The sequence below is a fragment of the Colletotrichum destructivum genome, chromosome 8 (genome assembly GCF_034447905.1).
Source record: "Colletotrichum destructivum chromosome 8, complete sequence".
Taxonomy (NCBI): Eukaryota; Fungi; Ascomycota; class Sordariomycetes; order Glomerellales; family Glomerellaceae; genus Colletotrichum; species Colletotrichum destructivum.
This window is the reverse complement of record NC_085903.1, coordinates 144,226-162,811: the sequence shown is the minus strand read 5'-3', so window position 1 is coordinate 162,811 and position 18,586 is coordinate 144,226. Positions and strand designations below refer to the sequence as shown.

The following is an 18,586-nucleotide window of genomic DNA, read 5'->3' as shown; positions in this document are numbered from 1 at the left end:
GTCTAGAAAGAACGAAAAAAGAGGTCGATGCGCCACTAGCGCTCCGTCGGCACGAACTTGACGCTCTTCCTGCGCTCCCGCTCCCCGGACCGGCTCCCCGGGCTGGAGCTGAGGATCCCCGTTGTCGGGGTGTTGTTCGCTAGCGCCTCGCGGACACTCTCGACGGCCCTGCTCTGCGGCACTTCAACGCTGTCGCCGCGGACGTTGGGCGGGATCACGGGGCTCGGCGCACCCGACTTGCCTCCGCCGCCGCCGCCGCCGCCGCCGCCAACTGCGCTGCTGTTGTTACCGATCCGTGCTTTCTCGATAGCGACGCGACCCAATTCATCCGACCGCGCAATCGACTTCTCCTCGCGCCATTTCCCGGGGAGACAGGCATGGCCGCAGCCGTCAAGAGGACAACACCCGTCGCTGAGGCTGTAAGTGCCGTCATCCGAGGGTGCGTGCCAGTCCTGCAAGCACGTGGCGTGACCGCCGTGGGCGCAGCCGGGGCAGTACCACCATATGCTCATGATCGAATCCGCATGCTGGGCGCCGGCGACGCCGTCAATGAGGGAAACCATGGCCGCTGTGGTCTCGCGATGGCCGCAGACGGCGCAGGCACCCATTGTCGTGCGGCACCGCTCGCACTTCCAAAGAGCCTTCTGGCCGAGCGACGGATCGAGTTCCCTTGGTTTTCGGCAGCTAGGGCACATGAAGCCCCCCTTGACGCCCTGCTGCGCCGGGCCGAAGATGCATGTGTAGTTCTCACCCCACTCGGGAATGCCATCCGGCCAGCCTTGAACACAGAGTTTTCGGAGCAGGGCGGCTTCGATGAAGAGCTTCATGCCCGTAAGGCGCGAGTGGTGTTGACGGAGGATGGATGTGGCGCGGAAAGAGTCAATGACGGACTCTGGTACGAGGGGCTTCAAGAGAAGGACCATGGCAGAGGCGTTGAGCGCCGATGTACGCGTCTCGAAATCCAAGGCTCTGGATATAAGTGTGTACGGATTCAGCGGGGGAGAGCTTTCCGCGTCTGGGTTGGACACAGCGGGATGCGGGTATGACGGATCTTCAGGCCAGTGGAGGTAGTCTGATTCGAGGATATTTGGTGTAGAGTCATGTTGAAGGGCCGGGGTAATCTTTGGGGGACTCGAAGAAGAGACGCCTACATGGAGAGGGGCGTGGTCCTCATAAGCCGTAGGGAGAGATCCTAGCTGTGATTGTGTTGATGGGTCGTCGGTGACTGTGTCCGATGCCATGGTCGTCTGGGATATCATAAAGATCTCTTCAGGGGAATCCTTTGGTTCGCTTTCTCCAGGACCATGCAGTGCTCTCAAGGCTCCATGTTCGGGTGAGTCTTCGAGTTCTTTGCCACGAATGCGGCTCTCGTATTCGCCCTGGTCCTTCACCCCTCTTTGATTGTCGAGCTGCACGGGGTAGCTTGTGATTGATCGCGTAGATGCTGATGTCCCTGCTTCAGAGGATGAGGCCAGTCCAGATGTCTGCCGGCTGCTTTCCGACATGGAGAACATCTGTGCAAAGGCCCCTTCTGAAGAATCCTGCCTCAAGGTACGTCGGGTATTCGGGGTACGAGGGCCATAGTCCAGGGGCATTTGCTCCTTTTTCCTTGGCTCCGGCACATCTATAGCTTGAGATAGGGCGTCAGTGTCATAGAAGTCGTAACCCTCTGTGATGGAACTCTGTGTCCCCTCGCTTTCATGACTTGTGGTAGATAGAGGAACTGAGTCCAGTCGCCTCCTCGGACTGTTATTAAACGTACTGTGGACAGCCGGGGGCAATGCAAAACTGTCTGATTCCATGACTGATGGTAATTCTGCCTCTGACGGGAAATTGCCTTGGTCGGCACTACCCCCGTTGATGGCTCTCGCAACAGGCGTCGCAACGTTTGAGGTGCTTTCGATCTCTTCTGAAAGCAACGATCGAGGCCCCAGAGACTTGGTATCAATGCTGCTAGAAACAAGAGCCGATGGTCTCCTGGGAGTTTCCTCGCCATTCATCTCCACGACAACATCCAAGGCCCTTGGCACCCGGACCTTGGGGATGTCCTTTCCTTTAGAAATAGACGGCCGTTTCTGGAACCGGCCCAGGCGGGTTTCAAGGTGGAACTGAGCTCGGCGGGTCAACAGTAGGTTCATCGAGTAGGCAAGAATCCGCCATGTCTGGGCCAGACGATATTGGTTGACTCGCTCTGCAGCGCGCGCATATTGGTCCATAATGCCACAGACTCTCTTGGCCAGCGGCTGCCCGCCGGCGACGTACGGCAGCTCGCGGTCCAACGTTTCCAGATAGCAGCTGGACAGGTATTCGTATATGTCGACTCGTGCCGCCGCGGGAATGTGGCCGACAGCCATAGTTTGCTGGGTTTTATAAGTACCAGTCACCTTGATTGCCTGCTCCAGACCCAGCACGAGGTCGTCGCTGATGGTCGGGCCGGATGGCGGCGTGGTGCTCAGAACTGGAATCGAACGCAGACTAGGCCTCCTTTTCCTGCCAACTCTGCGACGCGGCCCCAAGAAGCTGCCAACAACATCATCTTCCGAGTCGCTGCGGCTGATGCTGAGCATCGGGGTTGTTGGGCTCGAACTGTAGGATGTCCGTGGCGGCGCGACACTCGCCTGGTGATGGACGATGGAGGGCCGTGGCCGATCCTGTGGCCGCTCGTCGAGGAACAGGACGGCGTCACCTCGAGCGGAAAATGCCATGCTCGAGACAGGCTGTCTATCGAGTACTTTCGGGGCGAACGCGACATCGCATTGATTGAAGAAGCCGTCGTTGCCAGCTGTCCAGAGGAGATCTTGGTTCTGCCATAGTAGGCCCGACGGCGAGAAGTCGAATCGCTCAATCTCTTTGTATGGCATGGAGGGCCGGGCGAGGTCCCAGATGTGGACGCCGTTGATTCCGTATCGTTTGTGGTTGTCATCGTAAGAGACGGCAACTTGGGCGGCACGTTTGCCCTGGGCGCTTGCTGACCAGAGTCCAGGCCGCCATGCGACGACGGATACTGGTGCGGGCGTGTATATGACCCATCGAGGCTTCTGGCGCTTGTCGGCGTTTTTGGACATGTCCCAGACGGCGCATTTGCTGTCCCAGCCACCGCTGATCAGGTGGTTGCCGTCGGGATGCCATGATATCGAGGCGCAGGCCTTGTCGTGGGCGGGTATCTTAAGCAGCGGCTGGGCAATCTTCCGGACGTCCCATTTCAGAACGACGCCAGACTCGGTTCCGCAGGCAAAGTAGAAGCCGTCCTTGGGCGACCATTTGACCTGCCGAACCCCGTCGGCGTTGCACTTGTAGGCGCCGCGTGGGCTGTAAGTGAGACCACCTGAGCGACTCTGCACCGGCGCGCGAATGTCAAAGTATCGCACCATGCCATCCTGGCTGCCGGAGAGCAGTGTTGTCTGCCTGTGGGGGTTGATGTCGAGACTGTTGACCTGGCGCGAGTCTTCCCTCGTCTGGACGAACTCGAGTGCGGCGCCCCCTGTCGAGATCCTAGCGAGGTCGTACGAGAAGATCTTGCCGTTTGCACAAGCTGTGAAGATGGTGGAGTCGCCGTGCCACCGGACATCTCGTATGGAGAGTTGGTCTGCCGTCAGGGAGCTCGATGCGCCCTTGCCGGAGGAGGCGGATTGCGCCGTGATTGCGCTGCGGACATCGATGCCCTCGCTGATGGACAGACCGTCAAACACGATAGTCTTGAGGACATGTCTCCCGGCTATGACGGCGGCGCGGTGATCGGGGGCGGTGTCGAGACACAGGATGGGGACGCCGGCAGGGAAGACGGCATTCTGCGAGACACTCGGTCGGTACGAGGTCTGGAAGTGCGGCGCACTGGTGATGCCGATGGAGTGGTGGGTGTCGGTGCTGCTGTCGGCAGTGACTTTGCCGAGGAGTTTCCGCATGATCTTGTTTTCGCGGCTATACATGGATGCCGAGCTGGCGCGGCGCCATTGGCAGCGCCGTAGTGGTCGTGGTCGTGGTCGCGATCGGGTTCGGTGGTGGGTTGGGAAGGTGAAGAAGGAGGTTTGGGTTTAGGATGAAAGTGAAGTTAGTTGAGTGATGCGAGTCGCAAGTGTGTATAGTGTTAGCGGCTACAGTGACAGCGGGTACCTACAGCATAAGGTAGCTAGCTGGGTGTGGTGGGCTTCAAGCCCGGGTCGGCGCGTTTGCGGCAAAACGAGAGCGATAACAAGGGAGATAAGGCTTGGTGCGATACCGATAAGGATAAGACTTCCCCAGTACATCGCGTACCTACCTACCTACATACCTAGGTATTAAGAGGCCTACCAAGGCAGAGAGGGTTAAGAAAAGGTGGTAGGAAAGTAAGGTCGTAATTAGGTAGTCAGGTACCTATACTCTTGGAAGGTGCGATGCCCCTCATCCATACATCCATCCATCCATACATCCATCCATCCATCCATCTTCCAACAAACCAAAACCATTGTCTCGCCTCGATCGGCTGTCCTACCCAACGAGGCCCGAAGAGGAGCGTTCAACCATGAAGAACCATTCGTTTACAGAGCTTGCAGTTCGCCAGACGCCTATTCCGAATCATCAACACCACGTTCCCGAACCTGCAGACGTCTCGTCATTCGTCTTCGATGGGTGGGCTCATCGTTACCAAACATCAAAACTGCCAGACAAGACTGGCCCCTTTGATGTCATCTCCGAGTTCGCATTCGCTTCGGTTTCTCGACTCTCGCTCTCGGTGTCCTATGTGGCTTGAGGATTCGGTTGCTTGCTGCTTCTCGCGCCCGCCGACGCTGCTCTCTGCTGAGCATTAGCCACCGAGCAAAGTCGTTGATGGAGCAGGGCAGACTTACAGCAGTTGATGGAGCTCGTCCGCCTCCATGTCCGAGATGGCCGAATCCGGATCATGGTGATCGGATCCAACTTCAATGTGCTCGCCCGGTACCATGGCGGCGGGGGCGGCGGCTACACTGTCCGCCGCTGCACTTGTCGCCAATGCCATCAAGGGGTCTAGGGCAGAGAGACTGTCTCCCAACGACTGAGCGGCCTCAACCTCTGGGCCTGAGATTTCAACACTGTCTTCACGCCCATATCTTGAGCTGATTTGTTCCAACTGGTCGTCGGTCAAGGCATCGTGCACATCGTCAGAGGCCAGGTAACGCTCCATCATGTGCCCAAGCCTTGAGCGTGAGACAGCATCCATGGGCGAAAGGCTTCGAGCCGAAACTCTGTAGATGCCAGGCACGCTTCTCATACCCATGACAACGGAACCATTTTCTAAGGAATCTGCCTTCTGTTCTCGGTCGTCATCGTCGCCTAGGAGATACAGAGCCCGCTTCTCATGTGGTTGAGGGCACGCCAGATATGACTCCAATGGCGCAGCGAACGTTTGGGTCATCGTCAAGATGCTTGAAGAGGATGCCACTGGTGTTTTTGGGTAGTCCTCGTCCGATTGGGCTGTCTGCTGTGTATCCCTTTTCTGCAGGGTGATGCTTTTACTGACAGTGTCGTCGCTGGCCACGACCGGCTCCGGTGACGGTGCACATGAACGACGATGGTGTAACAGGCTGACGTCGTCCTTGGTCGATCTGAACCTGCAGATGATCAGTATTCGTTGACAGGGTCTCGAGGAGAGAGACATAGCATTACATGAGCTCTTGTACCTCTTCTCTTGGCCCCAAACTGATGCTCGAGCCGCCGGGCGACTGGCTCCTGGCAGTGCGGGAGTCAAGCGCAGTGAGATCTGTGCCCATACCGATGCCATAGTATTCGATGCTGTCTAAGCCGGGCAAGAACCCGAGACCTTCTATGGCCATGATGAGATACCGATGCTCGATATCGCGACACTATGTGTGTCCTCCACAGGCGTCGGATCCCGATGCCACTGCGAGAGCATCAAAGCAGGAGTCAGTCAGTGACGGGAACAGTCGATGCTGGGAGATCGGGAAAAGCAAAGATTGTACAGGGACATGCGTCTTTCGGTTGTACGAAAGACGCAACCCTCTCTCTTTCGCTGTCTCTCTTTTGGGGCTTCCTCTCTCACGGTACGGGTCCCAAGTCCTAAGTCCCAAAACAGCGGCCCCAGCGAGGCGGCCACGTCTGATGGAGGATAACGCTTGTAGAAATACCGAACCGCTGCGCTGGGTTCCAACTTCCCGCTTGCCGTGTGTGGCCAGGGACTGCTCTCGCGCTAATATTCATAGGTATGCAAGTATGGGAAGGGTTCTTCATTTAACAACCACCTGGCCCAGGGCGCGAGGATCGATGCAGCAGCTCGCCTGCATTCCTGGGCGAGACATTCGGGATAATACTCAAAATACGACAGCGACAGGACGAGATGGTGTGACCAAAACAGAACCTTTCCGACAGACCGTCACACCAATGACTGCGGCTACGATGACACAATCATCTCCCTCGGTTTCCTGTGGCTTGCAGCGTGAGACGCCGGGGATACACGAGAAGGGGGCCATGGACGCCCACGCTTGCCAGGGCCCCGGACGCCGTTCTTGCTTATTCGTCACGGCAACCTTTCCCCAAGACCCCAAGACTTCACCTTGAAAGTAACTGGCTCGTCTAAGAGGGTGCCATCTGGCTGGAAACTGCGCCTGGCGGTACGGATAGCTGCCGCTGTTCGTCCCCTGTCGACTGATGGGGGTAAGTCAGTCCCCCCTCCCACATTCCATGTTCTAGGTCTGGACAGGACAATCGGTGAGTGGAAAAAGAACAGACAGTCACCCACGACGAAGAAAAAGAAACGAGACTGTGCAGCCGGCTGGGACCACCTCCTGACCGGCGTGAAAACGGGCTCGAGCGGGCTCGAGTGTTATCATACCGACCATCATTTTTCGCGTATCATAAATCATACAGTACGGAATCAAGCACTTTCTGTCGATATATCCATTGACAGCTTAACCTCTGGTGTCGCCGACCCAACATGGGCATCTTGCTTGGTGCAGAACGGAACTCGTGGTTTAAACTATACCTGTCGACCCTCGCTCTTCGCTGTCTGACTTGTTGCACATCTCAACCTTGACTTGGCACCACAACGTCCCCATGCAAGCATGCAGGGGGGAGTAAGACTCTGGGGCCAGATAGAAGGTGATATGCTCCAGGCTTCAGGGATGCTCCCCGGGCGCCCCCGTCGCGCCCGCTCCTCTTTACCATTCCGTTGGGTCGTCCCTATTGTTGACATTGAGAGAATTTCCCGCCCATACGAACCAAATACCTCTTCCCCGCTGGATGCCTTCCTTCAATGGCAGGCCAACAGTGGTTCGCTCTATTCGATCGACGTCTCCTAACGACTGACCCGACGCCCAGGCTCCGTCTTGCATCGAGATACGACCCTGTCGCGCTAGCATTCAAGCTGAAGAGCGCGGTAATGACCATGTAATGCTGGATCCAAGCAGCTGCAGGCTTCTATCACGGTCAAATGTCACACAATAATGTCAGCCGAAACGGAGAAAAAACAGCGTGATCCCCCTACCCCTCGCATCAATCCTGGGTCCTTTCATGAAATACAATACAGAACCTGCAAGTCACCCTGCGAATGCCGGTCGATGCCCCGAAGCCGGAATATAGTTTTGTAAGTAAACGATCACATCACATCGAAATCACGGCATGTAGATGAAAAGGAACTTGGGCGACCTCGTTATCAATCCATTGAAATTATGTGGTTATACCCACAAAGCACATGCTTCAGGTCGGCAATGCTCAGCTAATTAATCAACGCCTTCAACCCTGGGTATCCTGAAAGACATCTCAACGCCATCGTTGACTGCCACTCGTAGCCAGACAGCCATGCGATCCAGTAATACCGATAATCCTGCCAACAAACACTGTCCAACTGTATGTCCATCCCCCATTGTTTCTAGGCCGAGTGACCCTTTCACAGGTCGAGATCCACACGTGGGCTCTCGACCTCCGTCTCACCTTCGCTCTCCATCCCCGTCCCACTTTCGCTCTCGACCTCAGTCTCACTTTGGCTCTCGGCTTCTGCGTCGAGTCTCTCCCAGAAGAGGTCCCGGGGTTCCTGGATCTCAGCGTTGGTCTCGTAGCAGAGGCCGACCCGGTGCGCGTGGAGCAGACCGGTCAACTCCTCCTCGCTCGGCTGGTACCCCGTGGCTCGGTCGAATCCGCTCTTGATGGAGACGTTCCCGGCTACGGTGGACCGGTCGTTGAACTTGGTCTGGTCGCCGGCCACCCTGCCGACATGAGCCTTGATGACATCCCAGAGCCTCTCTTTCTCCTGGATATCCCACTCCTTCTTCCTGCCGAGCTCGCCAGAGACCTTGACCTTGGTTCGGATGGTGATGCCTGGGGATCTGGTCTTCCTGGCACGCTTGGCCACCCTGTGGCGGGAGCAGGTGGCACACTGGTGGCCAGTGACTCTCGAGCTCCTCTTGGGACATCTGGAGCAGGAACCCTTCTTGGCCACGTGGGTGTAAAGGGTCAGGGTACGCTCGCCGGCAGTGTTTTCCGTGTGGTGGAAGGTCTGGGGGCCGTCGACCCAAGCGTCACACACCGTGCCGTGTTGCTGGTGATGCAGCTCGTGGGCGTGGCGTTTCTGGCTCCACGTTTGTCGAAAGTCGTCGCCGTCCATGCCAGCCACGAGCTTCATGGCGTCCTCCATCTGCGGGACGCGGATGGTCTCGGTCTCCCTCGTATAGGTGTTCATCCAGCTGATAGTCTTCTCCTTGGCATCCCAGGCGAAGTCGCGGTTGATGGGTCCGAAGCCGCCGTAGTTGTAGAAGGGATCGCAATGCTCGTCTTCCAACTCACCGGCGCGATCCAACTCGTCGACGATCTCTTCGTGGATGATGCAGGACCAGAAGTGGGACCAGTTGTCAAAGTCCATGTCCATGAGCTTGTCGTACACGGCGCAGGCCAGCTTGACCTGCTCGAGGTTGCACAGGGCGTGGTCCGTGGACGCGATCCAGAGCCAGGCGTGGATGTTCTTCAGCAAGCCCTCCATGCCCTCGACGCAGTAGCAGGTCTCGGTGTCGCCGGTCCACTTGCGGAGGTTGGCGATCATGGCGTCGTGCTTGATCCTGGAGTCCCGTATGTTGAGGTCGGTGATGTTGCGGGGGAAGAAAGGCAGGCCCTTGTAGCTGGAAAGCGGGCACTTGCGATGGGCGGTGTGACTGACGCCTTCGACGGCGATGCAGGTCACCTCCTTGACGTAAATTTCAGTGGCCGCGGCCACAATTGTAGTAGCCATCTCCCAGGATAAGTAGTGGGAGGTGGTGAGAGGTGGTAGGAGGTGTTAAGTGTGCAGAGTGGATAATGACAACGGGATGGACTCTAGAAATGTTGGTGGTTTCCAGAGCCAGAACGAGAGAGAGAGAGGGATTTGAAGCTGAAAATGTACAGGCCTCAAGCCGAAGAAGATGAAGAATGAGGAGAAGAAGTGCTGTGAAGGGATGAAGGATTCTGAGAAGGATTTTGCAACTTGAGTGTGCCAGGAGAATGATTCATATACTTTCCTCCTGGAGCGTCGTCGACGGTACCTGGAAATCTGTGAGTCGGGAAGATATCTCCGATAGTTTAGAGTTACGACGATGACCGGGCAGCTTCGACGGCTGGCATCCAGCATCGGAGAGCGAATCCTTCATTCAGCTTTTGGGCCGCACACGGTACCTGCACTGGGCGAAGCTTCTATTCTTGGCGTGCAGGAACCAGAGTGGGTGATTCCGGTGTAGAGGTCAGTCCGGCGGCCATGCTGGGACGAACGAAGCCTGCCTGGCCAAAAGTGTATGTATGTCCTGATTCAGGGACTCGAGGAAGAGGTGGTTGATGGGACGGTTCGAGCATGGATGACTTATTTGATGGCGAAGGGCGGGGCTTGCAGAATAACGAAGCCCGGGAATCTGGAGTGATTCAGGAACGACATGCAAGATCGGATAGAACTCGATTCGAGTGCAGGAAGGGGGAAGGGGGAGGTGGTGGGTTTCCACTTACATGAATTTTGGCGGTGGTGGTTGCGGCTGTGCTACATGAGTTTACTGTGGGAGGAAGAAGGCATTTCATGAAGAACATGGAATTCGGTCTACATCCTTCGGTTTGTGAAAATTTCCTACTGACGAAGCAAACATGGACGCCATCATGGTCAAGACCGTCCGTCGATCGATGGCGTTTCCTGCAAAGCACCTTGGTGAATCGGCGTCGAAACAAGCACATTTCCATGAGTGGCTTTTGGCGCCCACATACGGCGGATTCACCGGTAGGGCTGAAGATGCATGCAGGGTCCTAGACGTCTGCCATCTGGAGGAGTCTATCATGGCCAGACCTGTGGGGGGAGCAGGGTGTGGAAGAGGGTAAAGGCAGACAGCATGACGCATCCGAAGAGGAATTAGAGTGCTGAACCATCCATTAACCTTGTTGGAGACCGTTGGCGGAAGAAGGTTAAAAGGGATCTTGAAGGCGCACAATCCATAAACAGTTTAGCTCTGCTCCCCCCCCCCCCCCCCCCCCCTTCCCCCCCTCTCCCCTAGCAGTTGCCTGGACGTCATCCCATCTCCTCTATCTATCACTCACTCAATCACTCACTCACCCACCCCTCCTCTCACACCAACAGTGGATCAATCCCGTTCGAACATCCAACGTGCCCCCCCATGTGAACGAGGCTTCTTTGCACCGTGCCAGTTTGTCCTTTTCCGCCCACGGCATTTGCTCCTGGCTCCCTTCGAACCATACGGCTGCCGTCCGGGTCACCGGCCGTCTCATGATCACTTGGCCAGCAGCACGCCGCCTCCTCGCGCACCCCAGCCATAACTCTTACCGTCCTCGACAGGCCCTGAAGTCCCCGACATCCCCCACCCCCGGCATGTCGAGGCGAATGACGAGAGCGAGCCTAAAGGCCGAGCTGCGGAAGGATGAAGGCACTTCCTCGAGTCCATCCGTTCCCGAGCCTTCGCCCCCGGCATCGGGGCTCGCAGGGCCGGCGCCCCTCCGCCTCCCAGACCAGACCTCCTGGGAGCAGTGGCTGCAGCGCTCGCACGGCGAGTCGCCGGGCGTGTGGCTGCAGTTCGCCAAAAAGAACGCCGAGAAGCCGACCGTCACGTACGACGAGGCCCTCGATGTCGCCCTGTGCTTCGGCTGGATCGACGGCCAGCGCAAGACCTTCGACGCGCAGCACTTTGTCCAGCGCTTCACGCCGCGCAGGCGGAACAGCATGTGGTCGCGGCGCAACGTCGGCAAGGTCGCCGCGCTGACCGCGGCGGGACGCATGACGCCCGCTGGCCAGGCCGAGGTCGACGCCGCGAGGGCGGACGGTCGCTGGGACCGGGCGTACTCGTCCGCGAGCGTCATGGAGGTGCCCGCCGACTTTGAAGATGCGCTGCGGGGGAACGCCGAGGCCAAGCGGTTCTTTGACGCGCTGGGCAGGACGCAGCGGTACGTGTTCCTGTGGCGCATCGAGACGACGAGGCGGCCCGAGACGCGCAAGAGGAAGATTGGCGAGTTCGTGGACCTCCTTTCGCAGCGTAAACTCCTGCAATGAGATAGATGGACACGGGGGCCTGAGTCGCGTGTCGTGATAATGAGTGTATCTTACAGCCTGGCCGAAGACGCAGATGAATGCACGAGGGAGTCGGTTGGTTGTATGCTGCGGCACCCCTAATGCAAAACCCTGTTTCCCATACCTTCGCCGGGTCGTCGTTGGCTGTCGACTCTTGGTTAAGGTGGTCAGCGGCCAATTTGAGGTTGCATGCTGGCTGTGGGTTGGTTCTATTATGCACTGCAGAGTGTTTCCCAAACTTGTTTGATTCGGCAAGTCTTGTCTCTCCGGGGTCAAACTCATCAATACATACATGCATGGCATGCATAGTGGATGAACATCGATCGGCTTAATGATGGCGGTATCACACAACTCAAGACAATTGGCACTGATAGATTTGTCCCAGGTAAACAACCCAGAGATGCTGCATGTTTAAGAAGATGGAGAACTGCATGTACAAAGTCAACAGCGTCATAAGTCGTCATAGTTTAGCAGGGTGGGCGGGCTTCTCCAATAGAAGACAAATTGAATGTTTCGCATGCAAAAGCAGCACCATAGTCAATCAGACAATAAATAGTGCCTTGGGCTCAAAAGGCAAAAGAATCTGTTCCCACACCGAGGATCGAACTCGGGACTCTCCGGATCTCACAGGGAGACTGAAAGCGGAGTATACTAACCACTATACTATATGGGAGTGGTTGTTGTTGGTTTCCGGAGATGTTGCTATAACAATGGAGACATCCTCAAGCTCCACGCGCGCACAACGTCGTCTCCGCTCAACGGCCCCAGTCCAGCGTTCAAGGGAGCAAATCGTAGCCCCATTGGATGTATTCGTTTGACGTCTTCTCCATTGCCTAGTCTCAACGTTCATCACTGGCGTCAGGCGGACGAACAAGAGATACCACCACTGGTTGTCCGCCCAGTTCCGGCTCTTTTCGACCTCGTCGAGATCCATATCAGAGTTCCATATGCCACGGACAAAATGCAGCGCATAACTTCGTGTGCGAGACCAGACACGAGGTCTCCCGGTAATAACGCAGGACCCTTGGCCGTGACAGTCTCTTCAATTGCACAAATTGCATGACCGTCTTTGAAATCAAAGCTTTGATTCTATCTCTGCTTGATTGACGACGATAAACGACTGATCAAATCATGTTGCCTTCTTGCCGGGCAAAAGCGCTCGAATGAAATGCCGTTTTAAACTCCACCGACCAAATTCTGTCTTGCCTGACGGTGAAATCAACTATCGCTTACTGACCCTCCTGAACAGACTGCTCCTTCTTCTCAGACACCTCAGTGTCCTTGGAAGTCACAGCCTCGTCCTTCTCAATAGTGGCCGCGGCTTCGTCCTTGCCGGCTACGGAATGGAGAGACTTCTCGTTCTTGTCAGCAATGGACTGGATATGGGCTGAAACAGAATCCGTAGGGGGGCGGTGACCAAGAAGGCGGGCCTGCAGTGTTTGTCAGCGACGGGGGACGTGAGGCACCAAGGAACAAGGAACAAGGCGGCAGGCGTACTTCGGCAGACTGGATCTCCTTGGCGTCGTCTTTGGTGATGTCCGACTCGGGCTTCTTCTCGATCTTGGCCTCCTTGACGAGGAAGCTCTGCTGCTTGTCGTGAAGACTCTGGGCGGTGGCTGTCGAAAACAAAACATTTCAGCGAAAGACCGAAAACGCCGACGGATGTGCAGGGGAAATACCAGTAAGACCACCCGCAGCGGGGACGGGGTTACCAGTCTGGTCCTTCTCGGCCTGGGCGATTTCCGAGATCTCCTTGGGGGAGATGATGTGGCCGTTGTCGGCAAGGTGTTGAACGGTCTCCTGAGTGACGGCCATGATGAACTGGTTGACTTGTTTCGTTCTGACTGGTTGCGTGGCGGAAGCGGTGAGTGGAATAGACGTTAATCTGGAGTGTGATCTCTGTGGGTGGTGCGTTGGTTGGTCGTTTGCTGGAAGCTGGGCTGAGTGAAGGGGATTTGGAGTTTGAGTGCGGGAGAAGAGGAAGAGGATGGTGACGATGATGAGGAGGGGGAGGATGTTCGGAGGTTCCTTTTTGTATGATATGTGATTGCCCTGGCGCTGGGGATGGGCTCCTTCCTCAACATCGAGTTGCCTATAGGGGTGTTTGTTCCCGATCCTTCCCATTAGGTTGAAGCAGGAGCCTGGCAAACGGAAGGTCCGCCTAATCTTTTGTTCCTGCATAAAGAAAGAGAAAGAAAGAGAAGCTTCTCTTGAAGGCACATACCCGTTTAGTTTACTCCTCGAGAGGAAATCGTGTTGGCTGATAACGGCCTCGAAAATGCAACAAGAAGGCAGTTTCTTCACTTGGAGAAAATTCCCTTCAAGAACCAAACAGATAATTTGTCACAGTCGATGTCTTTTCTTTTTGGAGGCACTTTCGAGATCGGAGGTACTCTATAGGCTATGGTGTTGCTCTAAATTTGAGGCTTCCATTCACGATTGGGAGGGAGGCACTGTGTTAAGTTCCCATTGGAATGCTGAAACTTACTCGGTTCACCTGAAAACGCCGTCGAGAACAACGTTGTTCCGGTCTTGGATGATCTGGTCCACTCAGGCAAGTACTGCTTCCACGGGTTCTATCCACATGCCTTCCGAGGCAGTATTCCTAAATTAGATTAATTGGCAACGAATCAACTACTTTACAGATCTACACCATAACCAGCAAAACATCAAATCGGAGCAGAAGACCCTGAAGTATAGGCTTCAATAATCTTCGTCGAAGGCGTATGTCTGATTGTTACTGCTTGTACCAGAGCCGAACCAGATCATCAATACATTCCCGGCAGCTGCTGTGCCTCTTGCGCCTGTTCACTGAAAGCAAGACCCTATGTGTTTCTTAATCCGGGGTTGCAGCATTTAAGGGGGCTGTCCCATTCATCGCCGGCTCAAGGGGAAAGACAACCACGGTCCCGTACAGGGTAATGAGTCGTTCCTGACTCATCTTTCCGACTCTTTTTTCCGACTCTAGCCTGTTCTCGTGGCAAGCCTCGCTTGTATGACCTCCATCGAACCCACACAAACGGCGTGTTGGTTCTCCCCCCCCCCCCCCCCCCCCCCCCCCCGTTACCGCTGCCACTCAGCTAATCTCTTTGCGCCCTGCATGATGCAGTCATCGGCAACTTACTTGGATAGGAAGGTGGGCAACCAACAGGACTCAGACTTGCAGAGTTCAGGACACACACACACCCACCCCCACCGGGGAAGCCCTCCAACAAGGCGTCGTTGGACTGATCTTGTGATGATAATCTGCGACACTCCCATTGATTTCCCTAATGGTTGCTACCTTGGATTCTCGGTCTTATCTTCCCGTGTTCGAGGCTTTGTTTCTTGGGCTTCATCCTCTTAACAGCTGCAGAACCACAACAGGCCGTAACCTCCCATCCAGTGAATTGGCTTCTGCTTCAAATTCAACATGTCAAACAGAATCCTCGACCTCTCGGCCATTGTGGCTGATTTCCACGACCAAAGCAAGTTCTCTTCTTGCTCCAGGTCAGACAGGTCCGGCGAGGCTGTTCCAAATCCCAGCCCAGAGTGAGCGCGAACCACTTGCTTCATCCACCTAAGTCACATCAGTTCTGACACCTTGACCAGATTTCTCCAGGAGAAGCTATCGCAGCTTGACCTGACCGACTTAGGAGGCGAAGAAAAAACCGTCACAAAACCTTTTGGCCCTGCGCATTGCCTCTTCTGCAACCAACGAAGCGCAAATCTCACAGAGAACATGAGCCACATGCAGAAGCGCCACGGTCTTTTTGTCCCAAGCCCGGATAATCTCATAGTCGACCTTGAGACGCTGGTGGGCTACTTCCATCTGGTCATCTTTGAGTATGCCGAGTGCCTCTTTTGCGGTTCCGTGCGAAACTCCCCGCAGGCAGCCCAGCAGCACATGGCCGGCAAAGGCCACTGCCGTATCGACATCTCGAGAGAAGGGTCGGAGTTTAGAGACTTTTACGATTTTGACGCCGGTTCGGGAACAGAGTCAAACGAAGATGCGAGCGAGGGTAGAAGCACAAAGGGAGATGCATTCGTCGAACTGGACGAGCAGACGCGACGCTTGGCCTCGGGCAAGATCCTCTCCCATCGGAGCATCAAGAAACCCCGAGCGCATCGATCCATCCAGGTGGCTGCTCAGGATAGGGGCGACGCATTGTTGGAAGAAGATAAGACGCCAACAAGTGAACAGTCAACTGCCCTGATGTCGGGCATGAACCACAGAGGGGGGTTGAAGGCGGCGGAGAAGCGGGATGCACTCTTCGACAAGCAGCTGGTCACCCTACGCCCCGGAGACCGACAAGCGTTGATGCATCTGCCTCTCCCGCAGCAGAGAGCCCTGGTGGCCAAGGCCAAGAAGCAGCAAGAGAGGTGGAACCGGGAGCAGATGGCCCAGGAGATCAAGCGCCAGCTGAAAGCCAATCCGTGAGATGAGTGAGCTATGAGGCTATGAGCTACGTCCTCTATTGTACGACAATAACGGAAGAGACGGAGTGGACGCACCCCACTGGCTGGAGCCGAACGGGATTTCTGTGCATCGTAGGGGTCAACATCAGCCGCACTCGGCGACGTTTTGCGGCCATGTGGACGGCGGGGGACACATGGCCTGGCGTTCTCCGGGATGTTCTTGGCATGCATGTCTTAGCTTCTCGGTGGCGCGAGGAGCCACCTCAGCTCTCGCTCCTACAAATACTTAGTTCGGAGCACTTTCAGCTCCTCAAGCTTTGGAAAAAGACGACCTCCAAGTCAGTATAGACTGACGTTGACTATAACCATCACATAACCTTTCCGAGACTCTTCCCCTCCATGCGCCCAACAAGTGAAGCATCGGGCATCTCCTATCGTGCTCTGGACCACACCACGGATGCCTTTCGTCTTTTATATATCAGACCCCCCGAAGGCGAACCCTCCTCCCCCCACAGCGACCTCGTCACTACCGAGCTCCAGTATCATTGTCTCAGCAATGCTCCTCCTTTCACTGCTCTGTCGTACTGCTGGGGCCTGGCCGCCACCCAAAGCTCCATCGTCATCGACGGCGCCGTCCAGCGGTGCGGCCTCAACGGCGAGCTCGCCCTCCGGCACCTCCGTGGGGCCGAGGGCGTCCACGTCTGGATCGACCAGCTATGCATCAATCAGGAAGACAATGCCGAGAAGGGCCACCAGGTCCAGATGATGCGCCACATTTACTCCGCCGCAGCCCGCGTCGCGGTCTGGATGGGCCTCCCGGCCGACGACAGCGACCTGTTCCTCACCCACGTCCGCGCCATGAGCGCCCTGATCCGGCAGCAGAGGCACGCCGACGTCGTCCGGGCCCACACCGACATGGCCTTTCTGCGGAGGGTGTCGCACGCCTTCCGCGCCTTCTGCGAGAGGCAGTACTGGACGCGGCTCTGGATCATCCAGGAGTTCGCCGTCGGCGCCGAGATCGACGTGCTCTGCGGCCACGCGTCGGTCGGGTACGCGGACCTGCGGGGGTTCCTCGTCTTCCTCAACAAGGTGTACGACCACTACCCGGCGATCCAGGCCGAGGGGGGCCCGCCACTGATGATGACTCTCCTCGAGATGCTGCGCGGCTTCAAGACCCCGGCCAACAGCTTCCTCGAGGGCGTCCTCACCCGGCGGCGCAGGTACCAGCTCCGACACGGCGGCGCTCCAGTCACTGCGGCGACGACGACGACGACGACGACGCAAGCGACACCCCAGGTGCTCGGGGACGTCGAGCGGGCCATGGCGGGTGACAGCGAAAGCCTCTTCGCAGTGCTGGTGACGACGCTGGTGCTAGAGATCGACTACAACCACACGCAGGCGACGGACCCGCGCGACCGCGTCTTCGCCGTGATGCACTTCGCCGACGACGTCGACGAGTTCGAGGGCCTCCCGGACTACAGTCTCGGCTGCGATGAAGTGTACCGGACCGTGGCCCGGCGCATCCTGATGCAGGGCAACATCGACCTGCTCTCGTACTGCCAGTTCCCGCGCGAGGCGCCGTCGCTGGCGACGTGGGCGCCCGATTGGCAGACGGGGATCAAGCGGCCCAACGTCGGGAACCCGTGGCTGTCCAAGTTCGACGCCTCCGCCTCCGCCTCCGCCTCCTCGCTGCCCTGGAAGCAGCTCGTCGTGGCCCCGGACGCGGAGACGGTGCAGCTGCGCGGGGTACTCGTCGACGCTGTCGCGGAGACCGGGAGTGACGCCTGGGACCCGAACTGGGTCGAGGAGCTGGACGGCGGGGCGGCGCTCGCGTTCGTCGACGAGGTCGGCCGCCTCTGCGAGAAGTCGCCGCTGTTTGGCGACCGGATACGGGCGCGGGACCTGAAGGACGTGATGCGCATCTGCATCGCGGACCGGTACCACTACCGAGAGCCCGAGAGGCAGGCGGAGCTGCTAGAGGGCTTCGCGCAGGCGGAGCTGTGGATGAGGAGAGACGTCGGCGAAGCCAGTTCCGGGGCAGATATGGGCTTGCAGATGAGCGACTCGCTCGGTTGGCAGCAGCCGTGGTACGTCACGGCGATGAAGAACCTCCATGGGCGGCGGCCGTTCCTCTCAGTGTCCGGGTACGTCGGGCTGGCGCCGAAGCACGTACAGCCGGGAGACAAGATTGTCGTATTCCTGGGCGGGAAGACGCCGTACATCGTGCGGGACAACACAGGGGCCGCTGGTTATTGTGAGCTGGTCGGGGAGGCGTACGTGCATGGCATCATGTTCGGCGAGGCCATGACGGACGACTGCGAGGTCAGGGAGTTCTTGTTGCGATGAGCAGGCGCACGACATGTTTTCATTCTGTTCATCTTCATCTTCTTCTTTCACTGGAAATAACACTGTATGATGACGCGGTAAGGTTCGGCTTCTTTTCTGTTGGCACATCCATCTTTCCGGAAGGACACTTACAAGAGTCCTCGCTCCGCCTTGTCCGATAAGGCGCCCCACACTGCCCGGCAAGGGTGGGGCCGGTCTGTTAGACTGTCGGACTGGCCCCCGCGGACACTCAAAACTCAAGTGAAAGCTCACCTTACTCACCACAACCACCCATATTCACCCACAAACAGGTGACAAAAAAGAGTACAGTCGAACAGCCTTGAATAGGGCAAAAGATTAATGACAAGAGTGGGATTC

At 57.0% G+C, this 18,586-nt stretch overlaps 7 protein-coding genes across 7 annotated transcripts; 3 read left to right on the top strand and 4 right to left on the bottom strand.

Annotated features, from left to right (window-relative positions):
- CDEST_11893 (Putative GATOR complex protein WDR24) lies at positions 1-4,030 on the bottom strand. Its single transcript, XM_062928049.1, has one exon. It carries the CDS (start codon positions 3,924-3,926, stop codon positions 36-38), a length of 3,891 nt encoding a protein of 1,296 aa, XP_062784100.1. The 5' UTR covers positions 3,927-4,030; the 3' UTR covers positions 1-35.
- A 597-nt stretch (positions 4,031-4,627) lies between these two features.
- On the bottom strand, positions 4,628-5,786 carry CDEST_11892 (uncharacterized protein; the record flags this gene model as incomplete). The annotated part of the gene is made up of 3 exons (XM_062928048.1): positions 4,628-4,763; positions 4,824-5,564; positions 5,620-5,786. 3 exons carry the CDS (start codon positions 5,784-5,786, stop codon positions 4,628-4,630), a joined length of 1,044 nt encoding a protein of 347 aa, XP_062784099.1.
- Positions 5,787-7,855: 2,069 nt separating this feature from the next.
- CDEST_11891 (uncharacterized protein) lies at positions 7,856-9,187 on the bottom strand (the record flags this gene model as incomplete). The annotated part of the gene is made up of 1 exon (XM_062928047.1): positions 7,856-9,187. The coding sequence occupies one exon, from the start codon at positions 9,185-9,187 to the stop codon at positions 7,856-7,858; it is 1,332 nt and encodes a 443-aa protein (XP_062784098.1).
- A 1,311-nt stretch (positions 9,188-10,498) lies between these two features.
- On the top strand, positions 10,499-12,012 carry CDEST_11890 (uncharacterized protein). Its single transcript, XM_062928046.1, has one exon. It carries the CDS (start codon positions 10,691-10,693, stop codon positions 11,465-11,467), a length of 777 nt encoding a protein of 258 aa, XP_062784097.1. The 5' UTR covers positions 10,499-10,690; the 3' UTR covers positions 11,468-12,012.
- Positions 12,013-12,714: 702 nt separating this feature from the next.
- CDEST_11889 (Putative Late embryogenesis abundant protein, SMP subgroup) lies at positions 12,715-13,300 on the bottom strand (the record flags this gene model as incomplete). The annotated part of the gene is made up of 3 exons (XM_062928045.1): positions 12,715-12,915; positions 12,983-13,101; positions 13,165-13,300. 3 exons carry the CDS (start codon positions 13,298-13,300, stop codon positions 12,715-12,717), a joined length of 456 nt encoding a protein of 151 aa, XP_062784096.1.
- Positions 13,301-14,082: 782 nt separating this feature from the next.
- CDEST_11888 (uncharacterized protein) lies at positions 14,083-16,227 on the top strand. Its single transcript, XM_062928044.1, has 3 exons — positions 14,083-14,515; positions 14,566-15,016; positions 15,077-16,227. Exons 2-3 carry the CDS (start codon positions 14,898-14,900, stop codon positions 15,903-15,905), a joined length of 948 nt encoding a protein of 315 aa, XP_062784095.1. The 5' UTR covers positions 14,083-14,515; positions 14,566-14,897; the 3' UTR covers positions 15,906-16,227.
- Positions 16,228-16,232: 5 nt separating this feature from the next.
- CDEST_11887 (Putative heterokaryon incompatibility) lies at positions 16,233-18,230 on the top strand. Its single transcript, XM_062928043.1, has one exon. The coding sequence runs from the start codon at positions 16,283-16,285 to the stop codon at positions 18,227-18,229; it is 1,947 nt and encodes a 648-aa protein (XP_062784094.1). The 5' UTR covers positions 16,233-16,282; the 3' UTR covers position 18,230.
- Positions 18,231-18,586: the final 356 nt, after the last annotated feature.

Excerpts from the sequence above, each read along its gene's own strand:
- CDEST_11890 (XM_062928046.1), top strand. The coding sequence starts at position 10,691 with ATGATCACTTGGCCAGCAGCACGCCGCCTCCTCGCGCACCCCAGCCAT.
- CDEST_11888 (XM_062928044.1), top strand. The coding sequence starts at position 14,898 with ATGTCAAACAGAATCCTCGACCTCTCGGCCATTGTGGCTGATTTCCAC. Across the intron at positions 15,017-15,076 it reads GTTCCAAATCCCAGCCCAGA|ATTTCTCCAGGAGAAGCTAT; the intron begins GTGAGCGCGAAC and ends CACCTTGACCAG.
- CDEST_11893 (XM_062928049.1), bottom strand. The coding sequence starts at position 3,926 with ATGTATAGCCGCGAAAACAAGATCATGCGGAAACTCCTCGGCAAAGTC.
- CDEST_11887 (XM_062928043.1), top strand. The coding sequence starts at position 16,283 with ATGCGCCCAACAAGTGAAGCATCGGGCATCTCCTATCGTGCTCTGGAC.